Source organism: Callithrix jacchus, chromosome 3 (assembly GCF_049354715.1).
Source record: "Callithrix jacchus isolate 240 chromosome 3, calJac240_pri, whole genome shotgun sequence".
Classification (NCBI taxonomy): domain Eukaryota; kingdom Metazoa; phylum Chordata; class Mammalia; order Primates; family Cebidae; genus Callithrix; species Callithrix jacchus.
This window is the reverse complement of record NC_133504.1, coordinates 173,019,491-173,036,382: the sequence shown is the minus strand read 5'-3', so window position 1 is coordinate 173,036,382 and position 16,892 is coordinate 173,019,491. Positions and strand designations below refer to the sequence as shown.

General features: G+C 40.3%; 1 protein-coding gene across 9 annotated transcripts in view; it reads right to left on the bottom strand.

Annotated features, from left to right (window-relative positions):
- KCNIP4 (potassium voltage-gated channel interacting protein 4) overlaps positions 1-16,892 on the bottom strand; it is a 1,202,281-nt gene that overhangs the window by 105,355 nt on the left and 1,080,034 nt on the right. For 8 of the 9 annotated variants that reach the window (XM_078367430.1, XM_078367429.1, XM_078367428.1 and 5 more), the window contains one exon: positions 3,798-3,922. In XM_078367430.1, coding sequence (XP_078223556.1) covers positions 3,798-3,922 — 125 coding nt within the window. The remainder of the gene's footprint in view (positions 1-3,797; positions 3,923-16,892) is intronic. The other variant, XM_078367427.1, reaches the window with a different exon arrangement.

Genomic DNA, 16,892 nt, shown 5'->3' with positions numbered 1-16,892 from the left:
AGAAGGGAAAAGGAATAAGAGAAGGACACATGGACAACAAAAATATAAAATAAAATGGAATAAAGCAATGAATGCAGTCTTCGGAGCCTAGCAATTTATTGTAAAGTGACACTTGTATTAGACACACTGCAGAGATGGTTAATGATGGCAGTAATCATGATTCCAGTTTATAGCAAATGCAATGAAAGGCAGCCAGACCCCCAGAGAAAGCCTATGGGGATGGCAGTGGAATAATAACATAGCAGCGGTCGAGGAATGCAGGGATGCTGGGAGACTGGATTCAGTTCTCCTGTGTTCAATAACCATTTTGTATCTGATGTACAATCCAATGTTAAAAAGAAACAAATATTATGCTTATTACTAGATCTCTGAATTAGAACAAAGAAGTTTAGGTGTTTGCACAAACACATTTGAAGTTTTATTTTGTAATTAGCCTCCTCTGAGCACTGACTTTTGGCCCAGGTTGGTCTTTCACATCTCCTTTCCTTTCTTTCTGCCTAGTGGTTTTCTACTGCCGGTGGTCAGTAGCGCTGTTTCATTGCAAATGCCTGCTTCATCTGAAGCCTGGAACCATTGCAGAATAGGCGTAACTACTCATCCTCTTTCCTAGTTGTCAAAGCCCTTTCTCTCTCTCTCTTTCTCTCTCTCTCTCTCTCTTTCTTTCAGACAGAGTCTTTATCTGTCTCTCAGGTTGGAGTGCAGCAGCATGATCTTGGCTCACTGCAACCTCTGCCTTCTGGGTTCATGGGATTCTCCTGCCTCAGCCTCCTAAGTAGCTGGGATTACAAGTGTGTGCCACCATGCCCAGACTAATTTTTGTGTTTTTAGTAGAGACAGGCTTTCACCACGTTGGTCAGGCTAGTCTTAAACTTCTGACTTCGTGATCCACCCACCCCAGCCTCCCAGAGTGCTGGGATTACAGGTGTGAGCAACTGCACCCAGCCAGCCCTATTCTCTTCATGCATGTTTATTTATATGTATTATCTTGATAGATTACCCATCAAGCTTTCTTTTAATCAGTGGCCTGTGTATGTGATGAGCACTCATCGCCATTATAATTTCCTCTGCCTGAGTCTATTGCCAGGAAGGCCTAGGTCTTTGCAGATGATCCAGTTTTGGAGGAGAAACAAATTTACTCTGCACAATAGGGGGAGAAAAATTTAGAAAGGACACAGCAAAGAGACGGGGGTGAGGAGCAGAAATGGGAGAAAGACAGACCCCATTCATTCAGACAGATGGTGGAAACTTGTGTGCCTTGTGCATGCGGAAACCCTATAAAAATATTCTGCAGTGTCAACTACTGGCATGAATTCTCTGAGTAAATTGTTGTTGTGTTCCCAATGAAGAGTCAGAGTTTCTTATCTGGTCTGCATAAGGGTTGGACAAAGGCAGCAGCTGTGTTGGTCAAACGTGAAGAGGATGGAATTAGAAGAAATCTTTGGACACCATAGGCTTCTACATGGCATGGAACTGGCGATGTTAGGGAATAGGTTTCAAAAGGGATCAAAGCAATTTAATTTGGATCTTCAGGGGTGCCTGTAGCTACTTTGGTTTCCATATGTATAAGAATAAGCTATATGGTTGGAGTGTGTATGCTATTTGATACATAAACATTTGATTCCTTTAAGGATGAACTGTTTTCAAATAGATTGATCACAGCAAGTCTTCTCTCCCTATTCAGACCATAAGGTCCTTAAGGATAGAAGTATTGCTCTGGCCTTTGAGTAACCTGCAGCATCTAGTTTAACCCTAAGCACACACACAAAGTGTTCAGTAAGAGACTGTGTCTCATAGACTGCCTGGATCTACTCTCTTTCTCTCACTCTACCCTCTGGTGTTTTCTGGGCTCTCATTCCCTTTTGTAGGTGATTCACCCAGGAGAGAGGGTCATCTGCATACCTGGATGACAGAGAACCAGGTAGTGATGACCTACAGACACCTGTGGTTTAGAGAGACTGGCAGAATGGTTTTTCTTTTTTTCTTTTTTTTTTTTTTTTTTTGAGACGGAGTCTCAATCTGTCGCCCAGGTTGGAGTGTAGTGCTGTGATCTTGGCTCACTGCAACCTCTGACTCCCAGGTTCAAGCAATTCTCCTGCCTCAACCTCCTGAGTAGCTGGGATTATGGGCACGTGCCATGAAGCTAGGCTAATTCTTATATTTTTAGTAGAGATGGGGTTTCACCATGTTGGCCAGGCTGGTCTCAAACTCCTGACCTTGTGACCCACCCGCCTTGGCCTCCCAGGGTGCTGGGATTACAGGCATCAGCCACTGCACCCGGCCAGCAGCATGATTTTTTGGACTATAAAATTTACAGTAATTATCCTCCATTGCTAGGAATAAAATCCCTTGATAGGCCTCAATTTATATTCAAGACTCAAGTCAAGCACAGGCCTGTATTTAAAAAATTTTTAAAAAATGGAAGTTTATTGAAATTATTTCATTAGAGTTGACAGAGAGAAAATATCCCAACCAAGAATTGAATTGAATAAACCTTTCTCAACATCTCTCTTTGTTTAATTGGCAGTTATAGCATACCAGCATGGATATACCACCACGAGTCAAAGCCCACAGATACTGACTATGTTCCTAACTAGGAAGGATCTGTACGAAATACACAAATGGATTCTAATAAACTACTGGCATGGCAAGTTACTATTCTAGCTGAAGTCTGTCCACATAGAGGAAAAGTCTGAAAATAAAATGGAAGAAAATCTGCTGCAGCTTTCAAGCAAAGTAGAGAATTTGATTAACACACAGAAACAGAAAACACAACTAAGTAAAGTAAAGCATATGGAAAATAAATTGTCCAAAAAGATGAAACTAATGGAAAAGCAGATCTGGGGTGAATTAGAGACAATGCAGAAAGAATATCAATCAGGATTTAAATCAATTCATGACTCTCTCGGCTCCCTCCAACAAATACAGAAAACAAAGATGGATGTAGAGAAATATAAAGTCCAGAAAGACCTGAAGAAATCACAGCATAAGATAGCAGAACTCCAGGAAGTATAAATCTTTCCAATCATCTTTTTTTTTTCACCAGCCAATGGAGTGATTTGTTGGGAAAAGTTCTGGAGAAGAAAGTTAATATCTCTGGGATGTTTACTGCTTCTAAGGTCTCCTTTTAAGGAGATGAATGTACCAGAAAAACAATAAAGCAAAGAAGCTTTTGATCTCTTGAATTTATTAATGAAAAAACTAAGAAATTTCTTCATCTATCTTCCTTTTTATATATTTAGCTACAAATCAAAAAAGAGGAATCTGCATAAGGTACATGAGTAAAGTAGGCCTGCTGCAGTACATTAAAGAATTACAATGTGCTATCTGGCAAATTGGAGAGCACTTACTCAGTCTAAAAATAATAGCTACTATGTAGCTACAGTTCATGACTAACATATATGTAATCCATTATTATCCAAAGTTCCATTTTTCAAGAGAACTCTCTTCAGTTTTAAATGTTAGCAGCTAGTTCAAAATAGTTCTCAAACTATGAGAGACATGCCTGTAAAGCAGACATACTCAGTGGTCAATTTGCAACCTCTAATCTCAATGTTTGTAGCAAATCTAACTTATGCATATTTAAAATATATTTCCCTTGTACTCAATATGTACCAGAATTATAAGCAATTAAGAACAAACCCATGCAAAAAAACAAAAAAAAGGAAAAAAGGAAAAGAAAAAAAGAAATACACATATGACGGGGCTTTCACAGAATGGGATATTTTCCTCCTTTTCCTCTCATTTCTCAAGCTCCTATGGGAACTGTGTAAAAACAAAGTCAAAAAGAAAGTTCTTACATTCTTAAATCCTCTGTAAAGGATCTGAAGCTCTTTCTTGGTAAATTTGCTCTGGGCTTCCAGAAGCTCAAGGGCCTCTGGCCGATGCCTGACGGTGGCCATCTCCAGTTCATCTTCCACGCTGTCTGTGGAGGAAAGCAAGAAAGAGTCTTAGGACCAGCCGCTGCTCACCGAGGCTTACACATAGCAACACAGGAAAACACAACATGTCTGCTACTGTCTATGATTGTCCACAGAGGAAGGACCCTCAGAGCGCCAATAAGGCCTTTAAATTTCCTGGTTTAAAAGTATTAAGCTAAGACACTTGTACACACTTTTTTTTGCATATTTTAGTCATTAGTACAGACATTACAACTCTAGCATTTTTTAAAGGATAACAAAAAGAGCGCATAAATTTATTACAGATAATGAATGGATTATATGATTACTTAAAAGTTTAAGTAGCAATATATATTACTCTATAAATCTACCAGTGTAATAACATATATTTCTTTTTTTTCCCCCCCAAAGTTTAAGTTCAGAGGTAAATGTGTAGGATGTGCATGTTTGTTACGTGGGTAAATGTGTGCCACAGTAGTTTGCTACACAGGCCATCCCATTGCCCAGGTATTAAGTCCAGCAACCATTAGCTATTCTTCCTGATCCTCTCCCTCCCTGCACAGGTGCCCAGTGTATTTTGTTCCCTGCCAGTGTGTCCATGTGTTCTCATCAATCAGCTCCCACTTATAAATGAGAACATGGGTGTTTGGTTTCTGTTCCTGTGTTAGTTTGCTGTAGGTATTGGCTTCCAGCTCCATCCATGTGCCTGCAAATAAAATGATCTCATTTCTTTTTATGGCTGCATAGTATTCCTTGGTGTATATGTACCACATTTTCTTTAACCACTCTATCATTGGTGGGCATTTAGGTTGATTCCATGACTTTGCTATTGTGAACAGTGCTGCAATGAACATATACATGTATGTATCTTTGTAATAGAATAATTTATATTCTTTGGGTATATACCCAGTAATGGAATTTCTGGGTCAAATGGTATTTCTGCCTCTAGGTCTTTAAGGAATCACCACACTATCTTCCACAATGGTTGACCTAATTTACACTCCCACCAACAGGGTAAAAGTTTTTGTTTTTCTCTACAACCTCACCAGCACTTCTCGCATTTTTAAGATATGGTTAGAAAAACATAAAAGATCACCAATAGTCCAACCTGAAATTCGTTTCCATATTACAATCACTAGTTATAACCAGTGGAATTGGCGTTTAATAATAATCAGTTTTGTGCCCTATGTATAATGCAACTACAAGATAGAACTCTGTTAATGTTCTCTAAGGATTCCATTGAAATCACATGTTTTACCCAGCTACTTGAGAGGCTAAGGTGGGAGGATCACTTTAGCCCAGGAGGCTGAGGCTGCAGTGAGTCGTGATTGCAACACTGGACTCCAACCTGGGTGACGGCATGAGACCCCGTCTCAAACAAACAAACAAATAAACTTAGACTGTCAGAACTGAATGATATCTGAAGAAAGATATAAAGAGATTTAGGGAATCATGGCAGACAGGAGGCATGACTAGATTGCAGCTCCAGACAGAGCAGCACGGAGAGGCTTGCACTGTGAGTTTTAGCTCCAGGTCGACTGCAAGAACAAACCAGCAATCCCGTGAGGACCCACATACCCTCTGAAGGAAGTGGACTAGTCCCGGCAAACACCCCAAATACTGTAAGTGCCTCAACTGTAGAAGTGGGAAAAGGAGACCCTCCTCTCCCAAACACACTGTAGAAGCTGAAGGTCTGTTTGCTGGAGAAATTCCTGACCTCACCTGGAGTTGAGTCAAGTTAGAGAGCCGAGTGAAATACAGGGGTAGAGGAAACAGCAGAAAGGCCCTGGGAGCTCGCTGGGTCCCCAAGCAGCCCATTCCTGCCAGGTATCCCAGGAATCCATTGGGATGGTGTCCAGAGGAGCAGGGGCTAAAACTCCGCAGGGAGAAGGCATTCTCTAGCTGAACTCTGAAACAATTTGAACCAGGCAAGAAGCCTCCTCACCAGAACTTGGGGGAGGGAGCAAATCAGGTGTACAGACTTCACAGGTAGTGAAAAAACTAAAGCCCTTTTTCCTCCCAGCTGGGAAGCAGAGAGCCTTGGGCAAATTTTGAAGCCCATCTCACCTTCCACCTGGAAACAGACTGGGGCTGTTGGTGGGGCCATGGTGGGAGTGAGACTGGCCCTTCAGTTTGCCACTTCCCTGATAATCTGCATGACTCAGCAGAGGCAGCCATAATCCTCCTAGGTACACAACTCCAGTGACCTGGGAATTTCACCCCTGTCCCCCAGAGCAGCTGCATTAAGACCTGCCCAAAAAGAGTCTGAGCTTAGACTTGCTGAGCCCTGCCTTCACCTGATGGTCCTTCCCTATCCACCCAGGTAGTGGAAAACAAAGGGCATATAATCTTGGGAGTTCTAGGGCCCCCGCTCACTTCTGGTGCCCCTCCACTCTACTGCAGCTGATGCTTTTTAGAAAGTGCTACCTCTGGGTAGGAACCCAGTCAGCACAAAAATAGAGCATTAAATCACCAAAGCTAAGGACCCTGATGGAGTCCGCTGTACCCTCTGCCACCTCCACCAGAACAGGCACTGGTATTCACCATTGAGAGACCCATAGATGGGTCATATCACAGGACTCTATGCAGACAACCCCCAGTACCAGGCAGGAGGCAGGTAAACTTGCTGGGTGGCTAGACCCAGAAGAGAGACCACAATCACTGTAGTTTGACTCACAGAAAGCCACATCCATAGGAAAAGGGGGAGAGTACTACATTAACAAAACACCCTGTGGCAAAATAATCTGAACAACAGCTTTCAACCTTCGACCTTCCCTCTGACAGAGCCTACCCAAATGAGAAGAAACCAGAAAACCAGCCCTCGTAATATGACAAAACAAGGCTGTTCAACACCTCCCAAAAATCACATTAGTTCACTAGCAATAGATCCAAACCAAGAAGAAATCCCTCATTTACCTGAAAAAGAATCCAGGAGGTTAGTTATTAAGCTAATCAGGGATGTCCCAGAGAAAGGCAAAGCCCAATGCAAGGGAATCCAAAAAAATGATAAAAGAAGTGAAGAGAGAAATACTCATGGAAATAGATAGCTTAAAGAAAAAACAATAAAAAATTCCGGAAACTTTGAACACACTTTTAGAAATGTGAAATGCTTTGGCAAGTCTCAGCAATAGGATTGAACAAGTAGATGAAAGAAAGTCAGAGCTCAAAGACAAGGTGTTTGAATTAACTCAAAGACAAAAAAAAAAAAAAAAAAGAATAAGAAAATATGAACAAAGTCTCCAAGAAGTCTGGGATTATGTTACATGACCAAACCTAAGGAAAATTTGTTTATCTGAGGAATAAGAGAATTCTAAAAGCCTGGAAAACATATTTGGTGGAATAATTGAGGGGAACTTTCCTGGCCTTTAAAAGACCTAGGCAGCCAAATACAAGAGGCATAAAGAACACCTGGGAAATTCATTGCAAAAAGATCTTCACCTAGGCACATTGTCATCAGGTTATCTGAAGTTTAAATGAAGGAAAGAATCAGGAGCTATGAGACAAAAGCACCAGGTAACTATAAAGGAAAACCTATCAAATTAACAGCAGATTTCTCAGCAGAGACCCTGCCAGCTAGAAGGGATTGGGGCCCTATTATCAGCCTCCTTAAACAAAACAATTATCAGCCAAGAATTTTGTATCCAGTGAAACCAAGCATCACATATGAAGAAAAGATACAGTCATTTTCAGAAAAACCAATGCTGAGAGAATTTGCCATTGCCGAACCATGAGTACAAGAACTGCTAAAAGGAGCTCTAAATCTTGGAACGAATCCTGGAAACACAAAAACACAAAACCTCTTTAAATCATAAATCACACAGGACCTATAAAATAAAAATACAAGTTAAAAAGCAAAAACAAAAACCAAAAAAGTCAAGTACACAGGCAACAAAGAGCATGATGAAAGCAACCTACCTCCCATTTTAATTCTACCACTGAATGCAAATGGCCTAAATGCTCCACTTAAAAGATACAGAACCTCAGAATGGATAAGAACTCATCAACCAACTATCTGCTGCCTTTAGTAAACTCAATACATAAGGATTCACATAAAGTAAAGGGGTTGAAAAACGTATTTCTTTTTTTTTTTTTTTTGAGACGGAGTTTCACTCTTGTTACCCAGGCTGGAGTGCAATGGCGCGATCTTGGCTCACCGCAACCTCCGCCTCCTGGGTTCCAACAATTCTCCTGCCTCAGCCTCCCGAGAAGCTGGGACTACAGGCATGCGCCACCATGCCCAGCTAATTTTTGTATTTTTAGTAGAGACAGGGTTTCACCATGTTGACCAGGATGGTCTCGATCTCTTGACCTCGTGATCCACCCACCTCGGCCTCCCAAAGTGCTGGGATTATAGGCGTGAGCCCCCGTGCCCGGCAGAAAAATGTATTTCATACAAATGGACACCAGAAGTGAGCAGGGGTAGCTATTGTTATATAAGACAAAACAAACTTTAAAGCAACGGCAGTTAAAAGAGACAAAGAAGGACAATATATAATGGTAAAAGGCCTTGTCCAACAGAAAGTATCACAATCCTCAACATATATGCACCTAACACTGGAGCTCCCAAATTTATTGCAACAATTACTAATAGGCCTAAGAAATGAGATAGACAGCAGCACAATAATAGTGAGGGACTTCAATACTCACACTGACAGCACTAGACAGGTCATCAAGACAGAAAGTCAACAGAGAAACAGTGGAGTTAAACTATACCTTGGAACAAATGGACCTAACGAATATATACAGAACATTTTATCCAACAACCACAGAATATATATTCTATTCAATAGCATATGGAAATTTTTCCAAGATAGATGATATAATATGCCATAAAATGAGCCTCAATAAATTTAAGAAAATTGAAATTATATCAAGCACTCTCTCACACCACAGTGGAATAAAACTGAAAATCACCTCCAAAAGGAACCTTCAGAACCATGCAAATACATAGAAATTAAATAACCTGCTCCTGAATGAGCATTGGCTCAAAGACAAAATCAAGACGGAAATTGAAAAATTCTTTGAACTGAATGACAATAATGATAGAACCTGTCAAAACCTCTGGGATATAGTAAAGGCGGTGGTAAGAGAAAAGTTTATAGCCCTAATGAAACTGGATCATCATCTGTCACCTTATACAAAAATCAACCCAAGATGGATGAATGACTTAAATCTAAGAGCAGATACTGTAAAAATTCTAGAAGATAACATCAGAAAAACCCTTGTAGACATTGGCTTAGGCAAGGATTTCTGACCAAGAACCCAAAAGCAAATGCAATAAAAACCAAGATAAATAGCTGGGACCTAATTAAACTAAAGAGCTTTTCAAGAGCAAAAGGAACAGTCAGCAGAGTAAACAGACAACCCACAGAGTGGGAGAAAATCTTCACTATCTATACATCTGACAAAGGACTAATATCAAGAATCTACAACAAACTCAAATCAGTAAGAAAAAAATAATCCCACCAAAAAGTGAGCTAAGGACATGAATGGACAACTCTTGAAAGAAGAGATACAAATAGCCAAGAAACATTAAAAAAAATGCTCAACATCACTAATGATGCAGTAAACAGGGAACACTTCTACGCTGCTTGTGGGAATGTAAAGTAGTACAGCCACTGTAAAAAACAGTATGGAGATTCCTTAAAAGAACTAAAAGCAGAACCATTTGATTCAGCAATCCCACTACTGGGTATCTACCTAGAGGAAAGGAAGTCATTAATGGAAAAAGATAATTGCATGAGCATGTTTATAGCAGCACAATTCAAAATTGCAAAATCATGGAAGCAACCCAAATGCCCATCAATCAACAAGTGGCTAAAGAAGTGGTGTATATATATATATATATATATATATAATGGAATACTACTTAGCCATAAAAAGGAATGAATTAATGGCATTTGCAGTGACCTGGATTAGATTGGAGACTATTACTCTAAGTGGTGTAACTCAGGAATGGAAAACCAGTATGTGTTCACTGATTTTTGGGAGCTAAGCTATGAGGACGCTAAGGCATAAGAATGATACAATGGACACTAGGGACTTTGGGGGAAGAGTGGGAGAGAGGCGAGGGATAAAAGACTGCAAATACGGTACAGTGTATACTGCTCAGGTGATGAGTGCACCAAAATCTCACAGATCACCACTAAAGAGCTTATGTAACCAAATACCACCTGTACCTCAGTAATTTATAGGAAAAAAAAAGTTGAAGGACATCTGCTCATTTTACAAATAGAGATCCAGAAAAAAAAGAAATCAGATATTTTGCCTTGCGTTACAAAATAAAATGTTCAGATTAGGTGCTGACATGAATAAAGTAACCAGCAGCCAGTTGGTTTCATGGACACATACTGGATAGACAGAGGCCTAGGGGGATGTTCTATTTCAGTCTATTTTGTAGTCAGTAGAGTCAATAGGATAAAATATTGTACTTTGCTTTGTGAATTATGTTTACACTATAATTTCTCAAAGGTGTTTTATCCAAAAAGGAATTCTGTGCCCGTAGATGTTTGGAAAATGCTGTAAATTAAAGTTAAAATGTAATTTTGCCACAAAATATTAAAATACATAGGTTTGAGAAGATCTGTAACAAGGAGTCCTGTTTAACTTTGCTTAGCCCAACTGACCCCAAAGGTATTTGTCCATAGACCCTTTTCTGGCCCAAGTAACATCTGGTAATATCTGTACATTTGCCCTAGGGTCATATAAGTGCAAGTCTGGAGGATTTGGAGATATATTAGGATTTAGGTGCTTGTGTCTCAAAGAATACATCCCTCAGTCCAGCTCCTTTGAGGTGGGGTCAGATGGTGACTTACAGGAGTTCTCTCTGTTGTGTAAACCAATCCACTCCTCAGGTGAGGAACTTAGTAGGAACAAAAGCATCCAGGCTCAGTATGAAGCCATGGCTTGCCCTTTCTATCCTTTCTTCTTGACTACAGATTCTAGACTCAGAGGGAAGAATCTAAGGATAACAGTCAGCTCCACTTGTCCCAGGGCCACTAGGACCCCAATCCCTTGTCCCATGGGTCAGTTGGCAATGTCAGTCCTTTTTGTCAAAGTCGAGCCATTTTTGACACTAAGAATGCTGCCCCTTGCTAACATCTGCTCCTCTTTACTGCTCTGACTCACTGAGAGCATTGAGGGGCCAGAGCTTTCACTTAGCAAGAAAGAGATCAGTGGCACCCAAATCTTAGCATATCTTAATTAGTGGCCTCAAGGAATTTACAAAAAAAAAAAAAAAAGATGGTGGAGTGGTTATATTTGTGAAAATGACTAATAGGAGATAAAAACAACATTTGCTTTGTACTTTTCATATTATAATAACTTCTCTGGAAAGAGTGAAATGGAAAAGCTTCAGGATAGTGAAGGATGGATAAAAATACTGGAAAAGAACATTAAAAGATGAGAAGGCTAAGAATAAACTTAGTTGACAAGTAAAAAACTGATGGGAAAGTAGGTAGTTGTGCTCTTAAAGCATGTGGGAAGACCTAGAAGTAGCTGGAAAAAGACACCTAGCCATCATTAACAAATTGACCTGGGCTTTATAGCGAAATTCATAAAAGCCAAAATAGGGCTCCTCAGTTTTCTCCTTCACTCATTTGAACAAATGGGTTGATTCTGTTCAATGGGTCCTGAGACAGAAAAGTTGATAGAAAATGTTGCTCCTAGACTGCTGCTGATCCAATGACTTCAGCTATGTTGTATTATTGTATTTGCCAATGCAGAAGTAAATACCATGCAACAGACCTCATGCAAACAGATAAGATCAAATAGAGAGGCTGTGCTTTCTTGAACAATGTCTGATGTAAGCTTCTCTTAAATCATGTCTAGTACAATGTCTTCAACCGAAAATGTTCTACTTTTCTTTTCTACATGTTAAAATGTATATATCTTTCATGATCCAATTTAAATATAAGCGCCTCCTCTCTGAAGCCTCTCTGGATTGCCCCACTATGCAGAATTGATGACCACATGCTCATCTTTCCCACACCGTTTCCTGTATAGCATGTAAAACAGAATATCATGATCTGCTCCTTTGTTTTCTCCATTGTGAGTTTTTTGCAGACAAAATCAATGTCTTTCATGCCTTGTTTATCCTCTGAACCTAACAGGGAGTCTGATATTCCTTTGTCACTTAAGAATAATCTGGCCATGAGTGGTGGCTCATGCCTGTAATTTTGGCACTTAGGGAGGCTGAAGCAGGTGGATCATGAAGTCAGGAGTTCAAGACCAGCCTGACCAAAAAGGTGAAACCCTGTCTCCACTAAAAGTACAAAAATTAGCTGGTCATGGTGGTGCATACCTGTAGTCCCAGCTACTCAGGAAGCTGAGGTGGAAGAATTGCTTGAACCCAGGAGGCGGAGGTTGAAGTGAGCCAAGATCGGACCACCGCACTCCAGCCTGGGTGACAAAGCGAGACTCCCTCCCAAAAAAAAAAACAAAAAATCTGGTAAACAAATGATGTTCCTGTTCAACTTTCTGTTCCTCTCTGACCCCTTCAATATTTGCTGCCCTTTAGGGAAATATTTTTCAAACTGAAATTTGTGGGCTGTTGGTGTACCTCAAATGTCTTATTTGGAATCACTATTTTCTCTCTTCGTTGTTTTGAGAAATACAGCAAAAGTTGAGGAGATTTTAATTAGATTTTCTGAGCAGTCTTTCAATCATAACATAACGTTGTCTAGACTTAGTGACCCTGATGCAGGAAAGAAACAAAACAGCGCGTGAACCTCTGGGCCTTCGTATTCGGCAGCAGTATGAGCCCCACTATCACCAGAGTTTCTTCCTCTGCGGATACCAAGTCTGAGGCAAAAGACACAGGCCTGAAGGAGCAGTATGATTGAATTAAGTGTGTGTGATAGGATGATCATCACATGCAGTATTAAAAAAAAAAAAAAAAGCCGCACTTGAAGAGTCTGCCTGCAGGCGCTCTTGTTTTTCCAGCTGTCTGGTACCTTACTTCTTAATGACTCCTACCTGCCACAGGCCTGTTTCTATTTCCAGGCAGTTGACAGGCTCTAAAAACACAACTGAAATCATCAGCAATCACCAGCATATGATAAGTTAAAAAGACGGAACCCAATCAACTCTGATTCTTGGAGGCAAACTGTGGGGAGCACAGCATGATTCCACATAGGACTGTGAATTCTCGTGACTCAGCCACCTTCTAAGAGACTGCATTTTAGGTGGTTTTTACCCAGTGCCTAACATTTATTGATCCCCTGTTGCATGGGCGAGGTGCTTGATTGGCATAATCCTAATCCTAACAATAACCCCGAGTAAGGTATAATTATTTTTCACATACATGGAGACTGAGTCTCATGGATGTGAAGAAATTCATGACCAGAAGTCAAATACGTGTTTATATACACACAAACACACACACACACACACACACACACAAATACATATACTGTTCCTACACACACACACACACACACACACACATATAAATATATATATATTTATGTGCATAAGGACTAGAGACAAATTTACACCCAGGTCTTTCATGCCACAGCTATGGTCTTGCAAATTTGCTACAGTCTCTTTCAATACCAGCAGAAATAATGATACAAATAATGATAACCTTTCTTCTTTCTTATTTTGTCAAACTCCTCAGAAAAGTTGACTATATCCATTAGATCTATCTTCTACCTCTTGCTCTCCCCTTAATCTACTGCAGTCTGACTTCTGGTCCTGTGATTGATTGAATTGTGTCCCTCCTCAAATTCGTATGTTGAAGGTCTAACCCTCAATGTGACTACATTTGGAGGTAGAGCCTTTAAGAAGATAGTTAAGGCTAAATAAGGTCATAAAAGCCTTGTAGGCTGGTGTCCTTTTAAGAAGGGGAAGACATACCAGGAACGTGGGTTCTCAGAGGAAAGGCTGTGTGAGGACGGAGTGGGAAGATGGTGCATGGCTGGTACCTCGACTTTGAACTTCCAGCCTTTAGAACTGTAAGAGAATACATTTCTGCTGTTTAAGCCACCCAGTCTGTGGCATTTTCTTGCGGCAGCCCTAGCAAACTAATATATCCACCTATATTCAAATGACACACCACACTGATAAAAACAAGTCTTGTTATCCACAGAGTTTGCCCAGTGAGTGCTGGGCAGTTTGCTAGCCAACTATGTCATTTTGTCTTCACAACACCTTTCAAGAGAGGAATTATCTCCATTTTATAAATGAGAAAATTGAGGCTTGGAAAGTCTAAATAACTTGGCCAGAACCCAATTAACCCTTGGTCAAATGGCTAGTTAGGAAACAAGGTGGAGACAGGTGTCTGCAGCAGGCCAAAGTCCAGGTTACTGAGCATCATGCTGGGAATGTTAATAGCAACCATCACCCCATGGAGAACTTTTGCTCTAAGCCTGGTTGTATATTATCTCATTTTAATACAGGCAGAAGATCAGTGAGATAGCTATTGTTGCTGTCTCGTTTTACAAGAAGTCACGTAGCCCTCATTTTATAAGGAGTAAACTGGGACTCACATTTCTTAAATAACTCACTGAAGGTCACACAGATTGTAAGTGACAGGGCTGGGATTTAATCCCTGGCTTTTTGACACCAAAGACCATGAGCTTAGTTAATACACTATTTTAAGAGATGACAACTATTAAATTTTTTGGTTCAAAATTCTAGGGGATAAAAGATTTTAAATCACCAAGTAGTTGGCTGCTGAGCATCCCAATGCCTCCATTTCTCTCTAGGGAAATATGCCTGGGCACCTCCAGGAGATCACCAAGATGGCAGATAAAGCTGTGCTGATAAGAAACACATGGTAGAAAAAGGTACAGAAGTGATGGGATCTCAAAGCTGGAAGGAATACAGGAAGTTGTTTTTCTGCATTTCACCAGTGAGAAATTTAGTTTTGGGAAAGATGAATGTTTCGTTTGAGACAAAAACCAGAACTAGATGGGACTCTGGCTTCTGGAGTCATCTCCAGGCCACGCCAAGGTATCATGCAAAGGAGCCAATTCAAATGCATATTTGCATCCTGAGATAAGTGAAATGCCAATAGTATTTTAATTCATGTATCTTCTAACAAATTTAATTTTTATCAGACAACAAATTCCCAAACCCAGACACCCTTGAGCTTCCTGGCTGTCTCTTTTTGTTCTTTGTTCTTTAGATTTCAGTCTCTCAGGGCCAAGGTTGTCCTAAGTCTGAGACTGTTGACTCAATTGGGCCATGACACAATTGGGCTAGAAATTGGAATTCAAATCCTCTGGGAACAACAAAATGAGTTTTAAAAATAGGCATCTTTCTCCCCTTTCTCACAACTTCTCTTAAAATACAGTAGAAGCTTGGTACAGCTCAACTCATAATTATGCATTTTGGATCTATCTGAGATCAAACCATGCTCCCCAGAACACTACTACAGAAAATCTCCCCTTACAAACAAATGTGAGTGTGAGTCCTGCCTCCTGAAGACATACATTTGTAAACAAGTCTTCTAATGCAGAAACCAAATACTTTTATGAAGAATAATGTCACTTTTTGGGAAAGCTGATTCAGAACTCAGGCCATGCGCACAAGGTGGGTCCTTGTCTAAAAACACTGTGCGGCTGTTGCCTCATTCTTTTGCTTAGATCATGCCAAAATACTGAAAGGATTATTTGGCACACTGAAGGTGCTCCGTAAGAGAATGTGAAATAAATAACTATTTGAAGCATTCCAAGAATGGTAAGTATATCTACAACAGGTCCCATTTCTTTTTTTTTTTTTTTTTTTGAGATGGAGTCTTGCTCTTGTTGCCCCAGCTGGAGTACAGCGGCACGATCTGGGCTCACTGTAACCTCCATCTCCCAGGTTAAAGTGATTCACCTGCCTCAGCCTCCCAAGTAGCTAGGATTACAGGCATGCGCCACCATGCCAGACTAATATTTGTATTTAGTAGAGATGGGGTTTTACCATGTTGGTCAGGCTGGTCTTGAACTCCTGACCTCAGGTGATCTACCAGCCTCAGCTTCCCAAAGTGATGGGATTACACGTGTGAGCCACTGCACCCAGTCTCATTTCTAAATAGAAATATGACATGACTCTTCTTTAAAAATAAATGTATCCATTTGTCATTCTAAAAAGATTATAAATATTGTAACTTTAAAATTCTATTTGAACTGAACTTAATTTGTCTAGACAAAGCTTCAGCCTGCTTAGCTTATATTGCTTTAGCTCACTGATAAAAATACCCTCTGAGCCATTATTCCTAATGTTTACGTTTTATTAAATTGGCCAAACAATGAGTTGGTCCATATGGTAATAACATCATATTGAGGCTATTTTCTAATGATATGTTATATATTATTAAATATTTAGAGGCTTGGTCCAGCGGTGGGTATTGGAGGAAGGTTTCCAATGCTGAAAGATTCTTGACCCTATGGTTGACCCTTGACCCTTGGATACTATCCCTGAGAACCTCTAGGATAAGGAGGTGATGCCATTGTTTGTTTAATGTTCAAATATGATTTGTCAGGACAAAGGAAAAGCTGCCTGGAGGAAGATTTCCAAAGCAAAATTTCATGGTACTGATATTATTTCTTTCCACCCTTTTTTTCTACTGCAAAAACTTGTAGGTGGATGACAATATACTCATTATCCCATTCCTCGGTTCCACTGCTCACAAAGCTCAAAGAGGTCACATAATAATCAGCTGAGGAAATAGTTTCTTGGGTGGAGGAATTTGCTGAAGTCCACACAGCTATGCAGCTGATGAGTGGGGGCTGTCTTTCCTCTTCCTGTTACATCATTTGACTTCCCTGGATGGTGAGTTTAAACTGGGGCCAGGACCTGTAAGCAACTCTTTAAACTTTGACAATTTTAAATGCTTTATTACAAGAATGAGGAGGCTGGGAACTCCCTTGACTCTTCCTGTCTTTATTACTATCCACCTGTCCACCTACCAAGAGTTATTTTCAGTTGCACATTCAGTATATATAAGCAATTAATTCCAAGCTCATCACACACAGGCTGCAAGTAGAAAGCACTCAATCCATC